We start from the raw sequence: 22695 nt of genomic DNA, 5'->3' as shown, positions 1-22695 counted from the left end.
ATACATCTTCACATGAACGTGTACATCAGTTCTTCAATACAACATTCACATATCAATGATTTATTTACATTCGTGTTTTCATAATCCATCAAATTGTACAATATGTTCAAGGTGTGAATCTACAAGCTGGTCATGGCAGCATGTTTGATACAATTCCTGATTAATACACTGCTGATTTATAATCACAGACACAAGTAAATATACAGAACATCAAAATTACTTTCTTGGTATTTCAGGTGAAAAATCTCAAGGCACATCCAATCACGATACACATCAACCTTTTACAGAACTGGTACTTAGCATCATTATCATTATATACCACTGAAAAGATGTTCAGAAACACTTGCCATGATTAATTTAACAGATGCCACTTGACAGAATTAAGTGTTTTCTTCTCTTTTGTGAAATTAATACTTTCTTACACAAATTGGCATGACTACACAATGCCATTTAGAAAGTGGTCAAATGTAACATATCTCATATTTGGGATTACACGCTCTTAGTATAAATTCAAGTACTTTTTTTTGTCCCATTTGGGTGTGGGTTTGAATGTTACAAACTGGTGTACACAGGAGAGAAAACACTCCAAGATTTCCCAATAATCACTAAATTGCTTCTGCAAGACACCTGAACCATCAGAGATTCCATAACCTGACCCCAATATCTGTGATGCTGAATATTTCCAGCTCTGGTTTTATGGAGGTAGGGAGCACATTTGAATAATACCGTAATGATATTTGTGAAGGAATAAATACAATGGACTGATTAACCTAACACCTTTGTTCACAACACATTACATCCATTGAACTGCAAAGAAACACTGGAATTTTCTTTATAACGAATCAAGGATGAGTGATTGACATCATAAGGACATAAATTAATAATGACAGGAAAACAGAATGATACAAGTAATTTTCATCTTGCAAATGAACCCTTCATCTTAATCTGATATCCTATGAAACAAGCCAAATATTTCACCTGGCACCCAACACATTGTATAACAGTCCCAAAGGAGAACAATATGTGCAGTCGGATAATCAGATGTAGCTCTATGTCTAAAACATTTCGTTCCACTATTGAGAGCCATGGATGAAAACTCAAAAATCTGAATGAAATTATTATCCATAGATATTTTTGCTAAAGGAACAAATGTCTGTAGAGCTTATCAGAATGATAGCAATCATTTGGGACCTCAGTTTTAGGCAAGTCTTTATCAGGACTTGCTAATACATATGATTCAATTCTAACCTGAGATGGAAGTGATTCTTTTCCTCAAGTTTAAGGTTTATACCTCTGACACAGTGTGAAAATCACTTCATACAGTTTTAGGACTTGGATGATATTGTACATGGCTTTGTGTTCCTAACGTGAACACGTTCAAATTAACAAACTTTCTTTGCAAATATGAATCTGGTGAAGCAGACGTGTGCATAGCATCCAGGAAGAGTTGTCTCCTTACTACCAGTTCCTCTGTAGGGGGTGCTCAGCAGCGTATCCACCATTCTTAAATATTGTCTCTGCGATCTGGCGATAGTTTGCATCCATGTTCGCTACTGGACCTGAAACAAATTTGTGTGCATCTGTTACATTAGAAACAGCTGTAAGTGGAAGATCTCTTAAGAGTCACTTTGTGTAAATGTTTTTTACCCCACACTGTGCAATATTCTAGCTAAATGTTGAAAGTGTGTACACTACAGATTTTTGGCTGACATGAAAAACATTGATCTCTGCATATGATATGTATGTACGTAGTTAGCAAGCTAGACTCATTAATTCTCTTGTCACATGTTACTACGAGAATATACTCGGTTGCAGATTCTAACAACAAATCTTTAGTGAGAAGTCTGCAATTATCATACTGTGCATTTCGGAGGTAACACCACTCTCCTCATTATTTCCCACAGATAAGAAAGTAGTATGACAAATTATGAACATATATGATTATCCATTCTATCAAATGAAAGAACCTTGGACCTGTTCTATACAAAAAATAATAGAGCCGCATTGTTATCAGCTTTGTTGAAGTATGGGCAGTGACCATCGCTTATGAAGCTCCACAATTCACTAATCCTAATGCTTTGAAATACTCATGCATGTTTGAGGATATATGCTTTGAAATGCTGTCATTCACAGTATAATGTTTCTTCATACCAAAATGTGCATGATATGAGATGAATGTTACCTGCAATTTGTTAGACTCAGTTATTACCAGAGTCAGTGTTTATTTGTTCTAGAGGTCCATATTTATTCCATAGCCCACAGGGATAAACACAGTCTGTCACTCAGGAAAGGGATCAGGAAATGGATAACAAAGTGCAAGTGTATATAAGGACAAACCCATTGCTAGTTCCTTCAGCTTCTCGTCTATCCTCAAGTAGGCCTCATTGCAAAATGTCTTGGCCAGGACAAGCTGGAAATACAAGATATCAATCACAAAATAATCAATGCAAAAATGTGTATTTGTAATGTAAGATGCAATTGGACTGTAACATTTGAACATTTCCAGATGTATCTCTCATGCACTATCATGTATCACAAATGACTGACATTGATTTCAGTTTTGGCATCTTTGTTGTTAATAATTCTGACACAACAGGAAGAGGAATTGGTATATTTGGGGCCACATTCAGGTGCATATGCACCTAACAAGTACAGACCTCATGGTCGGCGTTGCGGAGACCTATACAGTAGGACCTCGACGAACGTCCAATACAGGCTGTCATGGCATACAGGTCGATGGCAATATCAGCAAGACGCTTCAGCTCCAACTGCTCATGAATAACTTTCTGAAAAGAAAAAACATGGAAGTTCTGTTTATGTAAACCTGATCAAAGTGACACAGCACAGGAGTGAATGGAGCCTTTTGTGTAGTCAGCATCAACTTTACATTCCATGATCATTACCTAATACTACACTCAGCTGCATATCCCAGCTGTATGGTGACAGTCAGTACATAATTTAGTATGGATCAGACAATCCAGTGATCAACAACATAACCATTGATGTTCACAATTGGCATAAGATAACATTTGATAGGTTAGTTAGGTGTTGATGTAGGTTTTGAAATGGAACAGCTGTTTACAAGAATTGACTCATGACTGTAACTTACATTTCCATGTTTGGTGAGAACTGCTTCCACAGCCCTCTGGAATCGAAGAACTCCCCTCTCCAGCATGGCAGAGGAATCCTGAAATTATGATACCAGTACATGAAAGTTCTGCAAAATAATACAACATGTTCTGCAACTTCCAGTAGAAAGCATACAGGTCTAGATGTCATACCATCATGATCAGGTTAACTAGTTTGGTGAACTTCCACATTAGCAGTCATGCATGTGAGCTAGTTTGGAATTATGGAGTTTATAATAACTACTTACATTTAGATACCATGCCACTATTATAATACACTTTGTCTCAAGAAACAGTATACCAACTCTGTTCAATCCCCATAATTCCTAGAGCTTAACAAGGCTGGGAATCAAACCATCAACCCTCTGCAGTGACTGCCTAGAGTGAGTCAATAGTCAGCTGATAGTACCAAGTGATGAGACATGGTGGAGTTATACAACTGTTACCTGGAGACTGGGATGCACTTCTTCATTGAGACGGAGTGACAGCTTGGGGTTGTCAGAACTCTTCAGTCGGCCAACAGCAGTGGAGAACACCAGTCCTGGGTTAGCCATTGGGTTCCGCAGTTTCCTGTTTTGCAAGAAACAGGGATTGCGGGATATGTCTGACACTGAGACATACTGCTAACAAATGTCTATGTGAACTTGGCATGTGTCACACAATTGTTGTTCCTTCCACATCAACTTACCATGCCCCAAGCCCCTAAACCTTACACCTTAACAACAACAGCCCCACCTCCCTTTTCACACTCATTATCAATATCCCTACCCTCATACTATCAATACCCCCACCCTCACACTACCAATATCCCAACCCTCCAACTATCAATACCCCACCCTCACACCATCAATACCCCACCCTCACACCATCTGTCTATCCCAGCCTGCAGGTTTTACAGGATATATTGGAACCTACTTGACCAATTCTTTCAGTTCCTTGCCAGCATGCTGAATTCCTTGCAGGGCAATAAACAGTCGCAGGATCTCATTAGTGCCCTGAAATAGTCACAGAAAAATTTACAAGTAACAGGATATTACTGCTTGTTTTCCTTATTAAATTTCCTATCCTTATTCACCAGAACAATGAGAGGGTAAGATTCTTTATGGAAGACAACGGTATAAGGATCCATACCGAAACGTCGCATCATATGCAATAAAGAAGTTGTTATCCATAAAGAATCTTACCCTCTTATCACTTACCAGCTTCTAGTAATGCCAATCAAACAAATCAGAACAATGAGATTATTCCACCACAAATGATAGCTCCTTTTGGCTTTCACCTGGCATTCACTAACTTTTATACTGAAACACCACGGGCAAAAGCTGGAAGAGTGTGTTTTGTGTAATGACCCTGGCTGATGTTCTCACAAAGAAACACAGTTTCCTTGAACATCTCTTGAAATAACATTATCAAAATGTTGTTCTTTGCACATCTCAGGATTACTACACATACAACCATAGCCATGAACTAAGTAGATTAGACCATTCAGACATAAACAATGAAAAATTGTATCTTCCCGATCTTACATACACTCATCCTGTAATCAAAAAGCTGAAATGGAATATCATTATCTTACAGCAATGCAAATTTTCCAATTTTTCACCACTTGGGTCAACATGATGAATGATATTCAAAATCATCAAACTATAATCACACAATAAAGACTTGCTAAAATGATGCCCTTATTTGTACCTCGAATATGAGGAGAATCCTGGCATCACGGAGGAACCTCTCATAGGGGTAGTCCTTCATGTAGCCCAGTCCACCCAGAGTCTGCAGACACTCGCTGACACAGGTCCAGCACCCCTCGGAGCTGAACACCTGCAACATCAACAGCAGCACCACCTAACAACACTGCTTCATCAACAGCAGCACCACCTAACAACACTGCTTCATCAACAGCAGCACCACCTAACAACACCTGCAACATCAACAGCAGCACCACCTAACAACACTACTTCATCAACAGCAGCACCACCTAACAACACCTGCAACATCAACAGCAGCACCACCTAACAACACTGCTTCATCAACAGCAGCACCACCTAACAACACCTGCAACATCAACAGCAGCACCACCTAACAACACTACTTCATCAACAGCAGCACCACCTAACAACACCTGCAACATCAACAGCAGCACCACCTAACAACACCTGCAACATCAACACCACCTAACAACACCTGCAACATCAACAGCAGCACCACCTAACAGCACTACTTCATCAACAGCAGCACCACCTAACAACACCTGCAACATCAACAGCAGCACCACCTAACAACACTACTTCATCAACAGCAGCACCACCTAACAACACTACTTCATCAACAGCAGCACCACCTAACAACACCTGCAACATCAACAGCAGCACCACCTAACAACACTACTTCATCAACAGCAGCACCACCTAACAACACCTGCAACATCAACAGCAGCACCACCTAACAACACCTGCAACATCAACAGCAGCACCACCTAACAACACTACTTCATCAACAGCAGCACCACCTAACAACACCTGCAACATCAACAGCAGCACCACCTAACAGCACTACTTCATCAACAGCAGCACCACCTAACAACACCTGCAACATCAACAGCAGCACCACCTAACAACACCTGCAACATCAACAGCAGCACCACCTAACAACACCTGCAACATCAACAGCAGCACCACCTAACAACACTACTTCATCAACAGCAGCACCACCTAACAACACTACTTCATCAACAGCAGCACTACCTAACAACACCTGCAACATCAACAGCAGCACCACCTAACAACACTACTTCATCAACAGCAGCAGCACCACCTAACACCTGCAACATCAACAGCAGCACCACCTAACAACACTACTTCATCAACAGCAGCACCACCTAACAACACTGCTTCATCAACTGATGAACTATTATTTGCTGCTGTAGTCACATGGAAATGTAAGGTCTTTAAAGCTGAAACTGTATATTCCATCCATATAAACCTTACCCTAAACATCATGTTATTCACAATAAAAATAAAGAAGTTGACATCAGTAAATCTTGCTTTTTATTTTCTTACACAAGAATCAGACTATAAGTGAAGTGTGCTATATGCCATCACAGATGCACCCAGTGTTACATGCCTCAGACCAGTCTAGCTGTGTCCTCTGGACTAAACATACACAGACCCTTGTAAATCCCTGAATTGTTCAGCTTCTGAATATTGTGATGACTGACCTTCACCATTGCAGCTTCCACAGCACAGTCAGGTTTGTCATACTGGTCCAGGATGCCAGCAGTCAGGTACGCCATGCTCTCCATGGCATAAACAGTCACGGCCATCTTGGCAAACTTCTCCTGGATAATGACATTCAGTAGCACACGATATGTAGTATTAAAGGGGCACTGATGCGGAGCAATTTCCGTGGACTGGTGTAAACCTTTGTTATTGTTTTTCTCCAGTGAGTACCCAGATGATATCCCAGAATTCGTGACTGGTTCGTGACCTCTGTTGCGCAGTCCGTATGTGCAACTGATAGTTTAATTATAGACAGATCAACTGAGGTGAAGTCATTTTTACTTCATTACAAATGTATTATGAAAACAAATGAAACACTTTGAAGATTAATCATCTGCCAGTGGTAGAAATGGTAAAAAACTATTAGGACGGAAAAATACCGAAGCCAATATACGTCTCTATATTTTGTCTCATAACCCTAATTAGTTTATTGTCATATTTGTATGATTTTGAAAATTAATAAAAGAACACACGGTCTGCTTATACTCTTAGTAAATTTCTAACATAACAGCAACATTTATACATTGTATAGATTGCCAATGTGGATCCTATTTCACACACATACGCGATCTAGTGTGTGTTTTCTGTCATATCGATTCTGCTGAATGCTACAACAAATAAATTAAGACAAAATGCAAATAATGAATGTAAAACAGACTAATTTTATAGCAACAAAGTCAGGCTACTACCTTGTTCAGGAATGTATCGATATCCACGTAAAAACAATCGTATTCCATTCATCTGCAGCTGGTAAATAATCCTGCTCTGTGTCGCGTGTCTTACACAACTGTCTAAAGCAACACATCATTTCACGTCTTTCGTTGGTGAAAACCTGATAAACCTCTCACTGGTCACCCAAGATAGCACACCTGGCACCTATTGTATGATGTCCGCTATTCTAAGTAATTTAGTTAACCAATAAAGAGCAATCAATCAACGCAAGGGTGGTTAATTCTTTGAAGGGAGGATGTTGTTTTTACAATCGCACTTTACGACAGGGTGTAGTCATCTACACACACTACCTTTTGACAAAAGTAATTAATCAGTCAGTGTGTTATCGGTTAATCTTTTGATCGATGTTTGTTTTTGTAACTCAGCTGATAAACCCTCTTGCATCACTTACAAGCACATATTACATAACATACAATACATTTGCCATTACAGACCTTAATTTATAATGTTGAGTATTTACTCCAGACAGGAGAAATGCCAAATGGGAACCTTTGTTGAGTAACCTGAGTGTTGTTACTACTAATTATACCTGTTATGAATTCATTAATTGACCATCCAGAGAATGATGACAAATAACACGTGTAGGTTTACACCATCAAACGCGAGTTACAGCAAGGAAGATGTAATCTCTGTGTCGCATGCAGCCTGAAAACACTTATGGGCCGAAACTGTTTTGAGAATACCAACGGAATTTCGTTACATAAGTAATACATACAGGCATTTGCTGTGTACTTGGGTAAATAGGTGAAATAAGGGGGTTTTTTGACGTAAGAAAATTTTCAGATTTCTCTACCAAAGGCAAAGTGAAATCAAAAGCGAATTCAAATAAATCAACTGTGTGTTTTTATTATCATAAATAATAAACCATTGTAGCTACCATAGCTACCAAAATTTACGTATGATATTTGCTATCACAGCTGAACCAACACTCAAAACTACCTAAATATGAAGCTTTGCAATCTTCCGGAGTGAAACAAATGGCTTGCTACGTGCCTGTAGACATCATGTTTTCATGTAACATGATTGAATATCGAGGTTAAAAACAGAGAAACAGGATAAAATTGACTAACTATACCATCCAAGCATCATATTTTCATGTAACATGATTAAATATCGAGGTTAAAAACACAGAAATAGGATCAAATTGAGTAACTATACCATCCAAGCGTCCGAAAAAAACGACACTGCTGGGATATTTTGTTACGATCAGACAAGGAATACCATGGATATTTTTAAATAATGGCATATGATGGGCATCCGGCCTCCTGACTCTTTCGGGTGAAGAAATTCGGCTAATATGGACAGGAGCCCAGTTCCTTTGTCCGTCACGGTCGAAGGAGCGGGCGCTGACCAATTTGCAGTTTGGTTCCGTAAATAGACCGTTGGCGAGAAACATTATTCGCTCCGCATCAGTGCCCCTTTAACCTGCATGCTAAACTACAGTATTACACATGGTACTGTGTTATAATGAAGGATGCGTTGTTATACCTTTCATACTGCATGGTACTGTATTGTACTATAGTGTTAAAGTTTCTAGAACATATATACAGCATGATACTGTATTATACTCCAAAGCATTGTTATATGGCATGATACCGTGTTATACAGCAAAATACTGTTATATTTTACTGTTATATGTTACAGGATGATACTGGAGTAGCAGGAGATGTGAATGCAGTACCTGAATCAATCCAAACTCTGCCAGCTTCCGGCCAAACTGAGACCTGGTAGCTGCATGTTCTGCTGTCCAGCCTGGAGGAGAGCAAGCCGTGAATATTGTTTTATACCACAGCAACATCCAATATGAGCAACTATCAATGCAAAATGCTTATAATTGTGGCTTAAAGTTATCATTTTAGGATTTGAGTATTTCCTCACATGTAACTGCTGTTCTTAATACACATAATTCTATTCATAATGTTTCAGAATAGTTCTGTTAAGAACCTGTTCATAACTTTCAAGAGATAAATAAAAGTCTGCTGCACAAAACCACTGAAACATGTGTACAGGCCAACATCTATAGATCTGAACTTCATAGCAGTAAATGTTGACCATATTTTAATCACAGGAGAACTAAACAGGAAAACCCTGATTCCAACAAAACCACCTCGTACCCTTTTCAAAGAATAGTTGATAAACAAGTGTAAATAATACATCACCAATAACTTTCTTGAGTATGCCAGCTCCAGAGCTGCCCATGCTAAATCTGCCACTGTTGAGGATGTTCATGGCCATCTTTAAAGGAGATCATACATCGGTAATGTATGAGGTAATGTAGAGCACATTTAGTTATCTGTGTAATGATGTGGTGCAGTTGTGATTTGATACACATTGATACAAAGGGTGTGATACAATTTATGAATTGATGATACATTAGTACAACTTTAGTTGCTATTCTTTCTTTCGGCTCTTGAATCTTAATCTTGAATCATTTGTGGTTTACAAATTAAAAAGGACGGAACATTGTAGGACAGAAACATATAGACTACATGGTGCTGTGGTAATAATATTGATAGCCAACTCTGGAAGGCTAGAGAACCTGCAGAAGCTCGTTGTTGAACAGCTTCTGTTATTACACATTTCTGCACAAGTATAACTTGTAACAGACGCTTCACATGTATTCAGTGGTTGATGCATTGTCTTGTGAACCTTGAATCATGACACAATACTGTATCATCGTGTTCATACACTGCTACAGGTTATAAATAACACCCTTCCTGATAAAGGATCTGTACAATATGATGACGACCTTCAGAATTAACTTGACACACTTGCCTTGAACCCTCCTCCCACTTCCCCCAACACATTCTCTACAGGAACAGGGGTGTTGTCAAAGTGAACTTCACACGCTGAAATGAAGTAAGTTTTGTTTGAAGTTTAACACTACATTTATGTGATGTTGTTCTGTAGATAATCAAGCTTGGACCAGAAAATCCAGTGGTTGGTATCATGAGCATCAATTTAAGCAATTTGGAGAACACGCATTGTGACCGGCAACTCGTTTGACTAGCATGGCTTGGTGAGGATTATTTATAACCCAAACTGGAAGGTAGCAAATGAGGAAATGAAAGGTTGGGACATGAAATTATCACACATACCATTCCATGACAGAAAAGAACAAAGTGAAAAAGGGTGTTTAACAGATAAGGAGACATTTCAACAACAAGTGTTTGGCTGCTGGTTTGAAATACCTTATATTAATGGAGATACACTTCATTAACCAGTGTTTGGCTGCAGGTGTAAAATATGTAAATTTAGCAAGTTCAAGATGGTTGTAGCTCTACAGTTGCTTTTCCAAGAAGTGATCTTTGTGTTGTTTATCCTTTATATTTTCTCAGCCTTATGATTAGTCCTTGGCTAGAACGATGTACCCCAAGTTACAGGAAGTCAGGTGAGAGTGAGTCATAGTTTCAGACTGGTAGAACTTTAGAGCACAGATCACACTTACTGTTTGATCCCCTGATTCCAAGCTTGTCTTCAGGCTTGCCGCTTGTAACACCACCAAAATCTCTCTCCACAATGAAGGCAGTCACTTTGTCTGTCTTCTCACCCTGTGGCATTGGAGAAACTTAAAGGTCACATGCAACCAAAAAATCAACATAATCAAAATACAGTTATCACTTGTTCATGATATATAAAATGCATTGCTGATAAAGAAAAAACCGAATAAACAAAATTACAAGTGTATTATCGCAAATCAAAAGTTCAATATTTTGTACTTGGGTCTACTACGCTTGAATCGACGGACCCAGGATACTGTTGGGTGTGCATTCAAGTATAATGAAATCTTTTCATTGGCTGGCTCATTTTTTCTGTTTATGGCATATAAGCCTAACAGGTGATAACTGCATCTGGTCAGTGATTGAAGTTGTGCATTCCATATTGTCATTAGGAGACAGACAGACATATAAGGCTCAATAAACCAGACATTGTGTTTCGTCTGTGACAGAGTCTGCTTATCACAATCAACATTTTTTTGTTTTTTTATGTAGCAAGTAGATTATTTACTTGTTTGTGAACACAACCAAGATTAGACTACTGGCCATGACCTCATACTCCAGGGCAGGCATACTGTTTGAAGCTCCGCGAACCCATTCACTGCGCATGCGTTATGAGCACAGCGCAGCACAGCTTTTCAAACCACTTTTTCACCCTGCACTGGGGGAAAATCAGTGAATTGTTTGAACTCCGATTTCATGGGACTTTTTAACATCACACTCTTTGTCAACTTTATAGATTGAAGTGGCATTTTTGATGATTTGTTTTGGTAAATGCATACGGAAAGATATCTGAATCTGCAAAGTTGTGTTTTACGTTGCATTTGACCTTATAAACATGTCCAAATTTGGCTTTATGAATTGTTAATGGGAGATGGTAGCACGATGTGATCATAGCGCTATGACTGACTGATCAAAGTTGGATTATTCACTGGAACAGATCCCCAGTCACAAGAACTTAAGATTTCTTATAAAATTTTATACTAACAGAAACTTACAGACACGAAACCTAAATAAAATAAACATGCACTCGTAGTTTTCTACCCTTCAGCTGTGGGACACATAAGTCCTCTGTACTGACAGAAACTGTTTGCAATGTTAGGAAAAACCAGTCGTGCTATAATGTGCACAATCCTCAAAGAAGCATGTTCAACATTCAACATTCAGTATGTATGACTGACAATCTGGTGTGAATTGACTAAAGTCTGAGAGTTCCCAAACAAGGATACAGAGCTTAGCAACATGTTCCATGCATCACAAAAACATTCGTGATGCATGATGCTACATTCATGCATTTACAGGAATCAGCCTGAGGCACTGTGGATATTTCGTTCAAAAACACACAACATCCTGTGTAAGTGTGGAGTTGGATGCTGCTTCTGACAGTATTATACAAACCTGCAGAGGTTAGGAATTCTTTAGGGTACATATAAGCATTTTTATGCCCATTAAATATCTTACGACCAATGTAACTATATTTTTTAATAAAAGATTTACAAAACAAAAACCTTGTTTCTGTCTTGTCACAACAGGGCCCAACAAGGGCCCTTTATGGGCAAGAGCAGGTAACTCTAGACGTCTTTTATTAAGAAAATAGTTACAACTGTTGTAGGATTTGTAATGGACACAAAAGTGATTAAATATACCCCAAGGAGGATGTATTTTGAAAAGAACTGACAACAAAATCAGGGAGATTTGAACCTACAATCAGTAGTGTCTGACCTACCCAAGGGAAGTAACTGTGTCCAGCACCAGAAGTGACTGCTTGGGTTATGTGGGAGTAACCCCCTTCCAATCATGTAGTATGATTTGTTACCCAAACTGCTCGGCCAAGATCCTAATTCTACTTGAAATATGATTGATGGATAGCTTGAAAGTCATGATAAGTTCCAACTGCGGAGTGTATGGGAAACCCATTTCAGAAACTGTTCAGTGTCAAGTTTAACATTAAAACCCACTTGACTGTCTGTGACTTCTGTTTTTGCGAAAACAGTAAAGATGTCTGCAATTCCTCCATTAGAGATCCAGATCTTACTCCCAGTGAGGTGAAAGAATTTGCCATCATCAGACAGAATGGCACGGGACTGGATGGAAGCTGCGTCACTGCCACTGGAAGGAGAAATGTTACCATGGCAACTGTTCTCAAACACAACTTTACATGAATGCAAAAGACCCAGTGCCAGTGATTGATGTATTCAGTATGCAAGGTTCATTCAATAAGACAATGGCCTCTATTTTCAGTATATCTACACATCTGTCAGCCATGCTTAGCTACATGAGATTAGTTACTGCTGGAGCAAACATATCACTGGAAAAGTTGGCCTCAAAATTCAGTTCCATTGGAATTCCATTTGAGCTACAAGTACAAAGGTACAATTTCACTAAATGAAGATACGCTCTTGGACTAATAATTATTGCTCCAACTGTTGAAATATCTAAAGCAACAATGATATTCATCCATTCTTAAAGATTCCCCCATGAAATATTTTAAACATAGTTTCCTACAAAGTCTCAACATGTTAGTGAAACCTCAACATCAGCTTGATTGGTGAAAACTTTATTGATGATCACATTTTTTGCCTGATCATATTTTTTGCCTGAAAATGCTGAAAGAACTAGTGTTGTTATCATGGAACTACCTGGAGGGCTCCGTGAGGCAGAAGGCGGCTACGTGTTCTCCAGTGGCCAGACGAGGGAGGTACTTCTGCTTTTGCTCCTCGGTACCAGCAATCAAGATTCCCTACAAGTACCACATGGTTGTCTTATATCATGGTCTCCACCTGACATCAGAACAGGAGGACAACACTCACAAGGCCAACAAGATATGATGAATTGTACACCTAAATCATGGATGTTACTACAGGGAACACATGAGTCAAACCGAAAATAGCACTGATGTGAATTGGGTTTCACACTGTGTTCAAGAATATCGCACTCTTCCAGAAATATACAAGCATGTCCATGTATCTTTTGTACTGCCTGTGTTTAGGGCTATCATAGGACCAGTATACATGTCTAATATAAGAGCGTTTAGGGTCACACGAACAATATGTATATACCATGACAGTGTTTGGTTTACTATTAGACCAATATAATATGGAAGTCAACAGGGATAGTATTAGAACAATGTATATCATGACCGAGTTTAGAACTACTATTAGAACAATATAGATCATGACAGTGTTTAGGGTAAGTATTAGACCAGGATAAATCATGACCAAGTTTAGGACTCCTCTCAGACCTATACGTATGAAGACAGTGTTTAGGGATAGTATAAGACCAGTATACATCCTGACAGTGATAAGGTTTATACCAATATATATCCCAACCGTGAACCCTGCTAATGGCTACTATTAGACCAATATATATCATGGCCATGCTTATGGCTACTATTAGACTAATATATATCATGGCCATGCTTAAGGCTACTATTAGACTAATATATATCATGGCCATGCTTATGGCTACTATTAGACTAATATGTATCACAACAGTGTCTAGGGATAGTATTAGACCAAGATATATACCATGACAGTGTTTCGGGCAATCATGAAAACAATATACAGTGGACTCTGGCAATATTGGCCTCTGTAAACACTGGCATTCTGTCTACAGGAGCACAAAGTTTCAGTCCCGACAGGAATGCACTTAATTATGATATAGAAACATCCACAAACATCGGCTTCCGTCTCATCCAGATATTGGCATTGTTTTTTAGTCCCAACAAACAAATTGTTATGAAAACTAATCCGTAAAAACCGGCACATGAAATGCAATTAGGACCAAATGATGTAATAACACAATTTGCGGTTACTACCCAAGGTTATTCTGAAATGGAAAGTGTCAGTTAGTATCTTGTTAATTAGTGAGTGATACATGTCCCTTACATAGAGTGATGAATAGTGGGCAGTTTGACTGTAAACAATGTAACAACGCATTTCCCAAGATTACTCAGAAATGTCAATCAGGATCTTGTTAACTAGTGAGTGGTACGTGTCACTTACATAGAGTAATTAGAGGATATTTAGGGTAAAATCATATAATGTCAATATTGTAACAGTAGGTATTGCCAAAATGTCTCGGCTTGCAAAACATGCAAGATGTGAGTTGATAGAAAATTTTGATAAAACACCTCGACCCACACAGAAAGCATTACTACCAACATATAGAATCGGCAGAGAGACTGTGTCTGTGTCTGACAGAGGAGAGGTGAATACATTAAGAAGTTTGAAATTAACATGAATGATCAAGCTAAGCGTGTGTTGGAGAACAGTAAATTTGACAAGATCAACACCACGACATATGATTGGTTTGTGGCAGCATGAAGTAAAATCCTGCCAATTTCAGGTCCTATTCTTAAAGAAACAGCTGTTCAGTTTGCTCAACATTTAGACATTAATGACTTTAAGGCATCAGATGGCTGGTTAACATCATACATACATATTCTTAATGCTAACGAGGCAGTACGACTTCCGGTGTGCGCCAGAGTCATGAGGCACAATAGCGGCACTTTGTCAAAACCGGCATTTTTATTTGGTCCAGAGTGTTGCTGGTATTGACAGAGTCCACTGTATATCATTACAGAATTAGGGCTACAATTAGAACAGTATATACCATAGCAGTGTATTGGGACACCATAAGACCAACATATATCAGAACAGTGTTGACAGCTAACATGAGTTCAGTCTGTATCATGCCAGTCCAAAAACAACAATCATGGGCTGAAGGCAGATTCAACTCTGTCCAGTACCTCACATGAGTGGATGAATGGGACATGTGGTGTGTGGAATCTGTGTGTTGTACATACACTCATTGATATTATTATTTGGTTTTACCTTGAGGCCAATTGACTGGTGGGCAGCCAGAGTAACAGCAATACCACCATCTTGTGATGTTATCTCAGCTATTCTGGCAAATTTAGTTGCATTCAGTCCCAGTCCACCTGAGGGAAAAAGCTAACTGATCAGTGCCTATAACAACATGTTCATTCAAATTACATTTCAGTGATGACTGGTAATGCCTTTAACATCTTGGTTAGATGGCAGTGAGACTAAATATAGTCTTACTTGCATTGTGTTTTAAATATGTTTGAACCGAAGCTACTGGTATTACACAGCTAAATTTAATAATGATAATCATGATAATAAAACCACTTATACAGCGCTGAGCTCCACACTGCAAGGAGCAGCAAGGCAAACATTATTCCAACGAAAACCAAAGGTACTTGTGAGGTGCTGTAAGGTTAATTGTCTTTTGACATCTCACCATTTTCTGCTGGGTGAACAGAGGCAAATGAGATCAAACACTTGCCAATGGTGAGTCGACAAGTGTGCTTTACTGTGGGACAAGACAGAAGTCCCAGAAACACTCAGGAGTCAAGCTGTCAAACTCTCAGGAGTCAGGCTGCTAAACTTTCGGGACTAAAGTGGCCATACATTGTCACCCATCCAAAGATGCTCCTTGACCAACATTGCATTACTTCAAGTGGCTTTATGCACAAGACCACACACAATATTATTGTATCATAATGTGAGTGAAATAACTCATATTTCAAGGCATTGATATATGAAGGTGATCAAAATGACAACAAATCTTTCCCTTGAGTATATGAAACACCCCATCTGCTCAAAAGCATTTATTTCAATAAAATGTAGCATGGTTTAGCTAAAATGAATGCAGTGACTCGGGCAAAGGTCCAGGTTAGATTATTCGTTTTCAGTAACCTATGCTTGTCATAAGAGGTGACTAATGCGATTGGGTGGTCAACTGACTTGCTTGACATGTTGTCGGTTCCCAACTGCGCAGATTGATGCTCATGCTGTTGATCACTGGACTGTCTGACCCAGGTTCCTCAGTTTGGTTATTTCAACATGTTCAGAGAAGAAAGCTTACATTCTCACATATTGAACAAATATTGTTCTAGCATGCTTGTGGCTTCTTACCATATTCCTGTGGAATTTGCTGACCAAACAGGCCGAGGTCCTTCAACTGCTGCATAGTTTCCTCGGGGATTTGCGCATTTGTATCAATGGCTCTTGAATCAACTAGAAAAATAAGACATCTGGGTTGTGACCCCACACAACATATATTTGAAAACACAATAAAGTATGTATGCTCCAATTTGAAAAATTAGAATACAAATACATGTGGTTTTGTTTGTTCAGAAAATATTTTTCACTGAATAAAAAATATGGAAAGTATTTTATGCAAAACATTTTCCCACCCATTTTGTTCATGAAAATAGCTTGGAAGGAATAAGTTGAAGTTCTTAAACATATGAACTATACTGAACTTTGCACTTCCTGTGTTAGTGTTCAAAGTAAAGCAAAAATATAGATTTTTATGGATAGGTATGTACAATGTGAATGACACTCCATCCCCAAAATCAATGACACCCCAATGACACTATGTTACACATGATATTTTTTGCAGAACACATGTACAAAATTGCTGCTTCCCCTTTTAAAATCACCACCACTCCCACTAGCCATAAATTATGAATGGTTCCATACCTCTGAATCTCTTAATAATGATGAAAGCTAAGACTATTACCTCCTTCATCAAAAAATCGCTCGATAGGATGCAGCATCTGATTCAAATCATCCCATTCTTCTTTGTCTGCTATTTCAGGGTAAACCAACACATCCTGAAAGAACAGCAGATTGTCTCCCTTTCATTGTCTGTATGTGCTGGTTCATTTCTTTGGATGGTGATAGCTAATAATGAGTTGAATTCACAAATTATGTGAGTGGATTGTAAAAATAATATGAAGGATGTAATGGACGGTAGGGCGCTTTAGACAGTTGCCAAACACATCTAAGGCAATTCTTCAACAACTAATGAAAACCTTAACAACATGTCACTGTAACACTGTTTAACTTATTTTGAGATAAAGAAACAGTAGTTGTGACAGATTTTATTAAATACCCCTTCTTTTTGTTAAAGGTATATGTAAGTGATATCTACATGACTGCAAGGCCCCAATCAAGTCATCCTCGATATCCCCAGTGTATACGTTCCAATAAGACACATCTACAGCTCAGCCCAATAAATTTATTCCCTCCCTTGGCTGGCTTTTTATCCAATCAGGTGTCTATGCTGGGAAGTTGAGCGAACCAATCTTGACTCACTTTCACTTTCTCAATTATATAACAGATTAAACTTGACAACACAAACTATGCAGAGGTTCTCTGAGAGAGGAAGTAGGAGTTCTTGCATATAAATTGGTCTGTTTCCCCCAAATCTGAGTCGCACTGCCAGTAAACCTTCGCAGTTGCGACCACTACCTTTGTTGATACTGGCAAGCTCGGTTATAATGGCGGCCTAGCTGATCGGAACATGTACCCTGGAGATATCGAGGATGCAATCAAGTAAACCATGGAAGATATGGAAGATAATGGTTTCTTTGTTACAAATTCTAGTAGTGAGTGAGTGAGTTTAGTTTTACGCTGCACTCAGCAATATTCCAGCTATATGGGGGCGGTCTGTAAATAACTGAGTCTGGAACAGACAATCCAGTGATCAACAACATGAGCATCGATCTACGCAATTGGGAACCGAAGACATGTCTCAACCAAGTCAGCGAGTCTGACCACCCGATCCCGTTACTCGCCTCTTACAACAAGCACAGTTGCCTTTTATGGCAAGCATGGGTTGCTGAAGACTATTGTACCCCGGGACTTTCACAAAGTCTGGTAAGAAAAACACTGCCCATTGCTCAAGTTGGCTTTAACTTATTCCAATATCATAGTTCTGATAAGGTCTAACAGTTATTACATGACACTAGTGGATGAAGGGCCATCAGTTGGTAATGTTTTCATTGCTGGACCAAACATCATGACCCTAGGTAGTCCAGCATATAACTAGACGACTTCGCACTATACCAAGGTGTGCTCGACGTCTAGCCGGCGAGTGAATTTTCTTTGACGCACAGTGCGCTGTACAGATATGTACAGCGGTTTAAGGCAAAAATCCAGCCTATCGACTAGAACAGGTGCACGGATTGCTAAAGCAAACACTCATTTTCAAAATGGCATACTTACATCCACTAACATCCATTCACTTTATTTTATATAAGCCCTGATACAGAACCACCCCCCGTTTTTCACCACTTGACGGACATTTTGATTGGTTAAGCAAAAAGTGGAATCCCACTAAAACGGTTAGCAATAAATTGACTGTGGTTGCGGGGAAACGAACTTAAGGCATTTCTTCATCGTTTGTAGACATTTCAGGATCCCACATATCATCGCACCATTCACTGAACTCTTAAAATTACATTGATTACTCTAAAACGAAATGAATCACTGTAAGTAATTATAATTCTACACCATTATCATAATGGCAGTGTGCGTGTAGGATACATAGTGGGTCTTACGAGATGACAGTTTTCACTTTCATGCACTTTGTAAAGTTGACATATTTCCAAATTAGGATTTCTTCACTGATTCATTCAAATGTTTCATTTCCTCTACGTTCTACATGTCTACACCATACAATATCCTATCCTTCAGTAATAGAATGGCGCCATTACGCAAGTTACATGACGCCGAAAGAAGACATATTCAACAAATCGGTGAATGTATTTCCAAGACAAGAAAAACTGTATGACACACGCTCTTGGGATTGTATTTCATCAAGAATAATTTGATAGTGTTTCATATGCGGGCACATTCACTTCAAATCCCTCTCCCAGAAAGTTAACAGGGGAGGCCCAACAATTGACTAAACAAAACTAACACAACGAAAAACGTTTTTAATTACGCTTCAGTAAATACAAGTCGGAGGTGGTTAAGCGGGGACATGGTACATGCAAGATGTCTCCTAAATACCACAGCTACAGTTTCACGAAACGACGTAAACATCATACGTTCACATCCACACATATATAGCTCTATAAACATAACATCAAGTACCGAGAATTATTTGAGCACTAATTACACATAACATTCTTAGATTCATATCCATACATACAACTATATAAACATAATAACTAATTATACGCATCACTGTTTAATGGAGGAAGGGTCGTATATTTACAGTTAACTTGGGGCTAGGTTATCGCTAGAGGGGAAGGACATTATAGACGATAGGGCAGGACGTCCACCAAATATAGTCTGGTTCATAATTATTGAGAATTTTTCTTCTTACTTTGAGCTATCTTAACACCTCAACTGATTCACTGATACTTAAAACTAAGTAATGGTATAAGGGAGGTAACTCATCTTGGCCTACTGAGTATAGTACAATTAGAGTTACCTCCCCTGAATTTGTAGCAGACGTCATTTTCCTCAGCACTGTCAACAATGTCTGCTGAAGTTAAAAGAAGGTTGATTTTTGAGTTGTGTAATCAAGGAATTGATGATGTAAATACATTGGCAGAGAGAACAGGAACTCCTCTTTCTACTGTATATAGGATTAGGAAGAATTTTAAAGAGGGAAAGGATTTTGGGCACCAGAAAGGAGCAGGGAGACCCAGAAAATTGGACTTCTCAGATCGCGTCCGGCTGGGAATTTTAGCGTCTAAAAAGCAAAGGACAAGCATCTCCAACATCAGGTATGAATTGATAGAAAGGGGATCAACAGTTGTATCAAAATCCACAGTTAGAAGAAATTTGATTGATCTTGGATGGGAGAAAAAGACTGGAATTCCTTCTCCTCTCATGAAACAAGAACATAAAGACAGGCGTGTTGAGTGGTGTTTGGCACATGAAAACTTTGACTGGGAAAATGTGATTTTTACTGATGAAAGCTCAATATGGGTATATCCCAATAATGTGAAAATATGGACAAAGTCTGCGTCAGCACCGTTGTATCGACGACCTAAATACAGCCCAAAGTTTCATGCATGGGGAGGGATATCCTTATTAGGAACGACCCCGCTGTGTGTGTTTGAGGGAAATCTGACAAGTCAACGCTACACTAACATATTAGATAATTTTCTCCTACCAAGTGCACATGTGTTTTATGGAAATGACTGGATTTTGCAGCAAGATAATGATCCTAAACACACCGCAAAACATGCCAAGCAGTGGTTTCAGGAGAAAAATGTGACTGCATTACCATTTCCTGCATCTAGTCCTGACTTAAATCCCATTGAGAACATTTGGGGGATGATGAAGAAATGTGTGAATCAAAAGGGGTTGACAAAAATTGAAGACATGAAGAGAGAAGTGGTCCGATACTGGGACAGCATAACTCACAAGACACTAACCTCTCTGATAGGAAGTATGCCTACCCGTCTTAGACTGTGCCATGAAGCTCAAGGAGACTTGATAAAATATTTAATTGTTACCTACACAACATGAAAAGGTCAGTTCACTTTCACAATACATTCAATTTTATCTGATTTGTTCTCGTTTAATAATATGAAATGCTTTAGCTATTCTCAATAATTTTGAACCATACTGTATTTAATAAAGTCAACTGAAATAATACGGTTCTTCCCCATACAGAAGTCTTCCTAAAATGTCGCATATTAGAAAGCTTGGCAGATGGTGAATAACTCTCCGAAAATATGTGTCAAACATGTGTAAATGGCACATATTCTAATACGTTACCAATAACACGCGTGTGTACCTTACGTATTTGAAGTGAGTGAGTGATGGAGGTCCGTTTCACTCCCCGGTGTTCAGCGATATTCCAGGACTATCTAGACGGGCGACACCAGAAATGGACTTCACAAATTGGAATTCGAACCCTGATTTTCACCACTGACTTATTCCCTAGGCTTCCAACGTTATAGGAACTTCAGTCTTAATCCAAGTAGTAGCATGAGACATGTGACACCATGGTAATGTCATGTCTGAAAAAAAAACCTTTCCCATTTGGATAATAAGAACACTATGCACACCTATCCAACACCAAAAACATCTAGAAATGACATTGTAGGTCTCAAGACATCTCGGAACCTGAAATGTACCATCCACAAAATGATATAAACCACTAACGGTTCGTTTCCCCTCCCGCCTACTGCAGAGCGTCATGGTCCGTTTTCATGGATTCCGTTTTTTAAGCAACCTCTCATTTACATATCCACAATGGCCGGCAATCAAGGGGTGTATATATGTTTCAAGACTTGTCAGAAATAAAATGAGTGTATTTTGTTGGAGGTAAGTGTCCCGCTTTTACGATGAATGTTTGTTTTAGCAAAACCTGCAAAAATATCAGTCGATAGGTTGGGTTTTCAGTCTTGATTTTGCCTTAAACCGTTCCGCTCAAATTTCTTGTGGAAAGGTGCGTCAAAGAAAATGCACTCGCCGTATAAACTCGATGTAGGCCTTGGCTGGAATACGAGTTTATTCATATGAACTAGACCCTAGGTCCCTAAAGGCAGATCAGTTATATACTTTATGTGGATTTTATCAATATTCAAGCAAACCCCGCGGACACCAAAAGGGCTTTAATAATCATACACACTTGAGGAATCGAACCCGAGCCTTCAGAATGACGAGTGAACGCTTTACTACTTGGCTACCCTTACAGACATCCAGACATCACCCTGCATCTGGGCTACCCCAACTGTCCTCCCTTGCTGGATGAACAATTTGCAATAACTCACTTTATCAAATCTTCCAAGAAAGAGGTTTTTGGCAAAAGGAACATTCGTTGAAGGTTTGGATGAGGTGACTTCAGTCTTTGAATCTGTAGCACTAGCAGACGGTTCCAGCGAATCTTGTGTTTGCGCTGGACTGCTTGATGATGGTGCAATGAACACTCTGTATGCAATCCCTGACCGTCTTGTAAGATGCCTCAGCGTTGAAATCATATTTGTAAAATAACTGAAACGGGCCAAGACTTAGTAGCTCTCTGACTGTCTGCAGCTTGTGTAAGTCAAAGTTCTTTCGGGGTCGAAGTCTAAGTTGTTCTTCTGCTCTGAAAACAAAACAAGACCCTCTCCGGGAGACGTCATTAAAGTGTGATGAGCTAGAGGCGTATTTATTGATAAAATGTTCCTAAAATATGACACTGGTCTCAGAGTTGTATGACATCATTATATTCTTCCAAAAAATTTCTATATTGTATTTTACTTAATTTCAAGTAATGCATGATACATTTTCA

General features: G+C 39.0%; 1 protein-coding gene across 1 annotated transcript; it reads right to left on the bottom strand.

The window, feature by feature from the left end:
- Positions 1-44: 44 nt before the first annotated feature.
- On the bottom strand, positions 45-22534 carry LOC137295588 (complex I assembly factor ACAD9, mitochondrial-like). The gene is made up of 18 exons (XM_067827010.1): positions 22196-22534; positions 17188-17281; positions 16578-16679; positions 15471-15577; positions 13275-13375; positions 12594-12744; positions 10587-10689; positions 9914-9987; positions 9298-9373; positions 8820-8890; positions 6346-6465; positions 4821-4949; positions 4044-4123; positions 3575-3698; positions 3110-3187; positions 2658-2786; positions 2338-2410; positions 45-1559 (listed from the first exon to the last, which is right to left on the bottom strand). The coding sequence occupies exons 1-18, from the start codon at positions 22400-22402 to the stop codon at positions 1459-1461; spliced, it is 1920 nt and encodes a 639-aa protein (XP_067683111.1). The 5' UTR covers positions 22403-22534; the 3' UTR covers positions 45-1458.
- Positions 22535-22695: the final 161 nt, after the last annotated feature.

Source organism: Haliotis asinina, chromosome 9 (assembly GCF_037392515.1).
Source record: "Haliotis asinina isolate JCU_RB_2024 chromosome 9, JCU_Hal_asi_v2, whole genome shotgun sequence".
In the NCBI taxonomy this organism is placed as follows: Eukaryota; Metazoa; Mollusca; class Gastropoda; order Lepetellida; family Haliotidae; genus Haliotis; species Haliotis asinina.
This window is presented reverse-complemented; position numbering and strand designations above follow the sequence as displayed.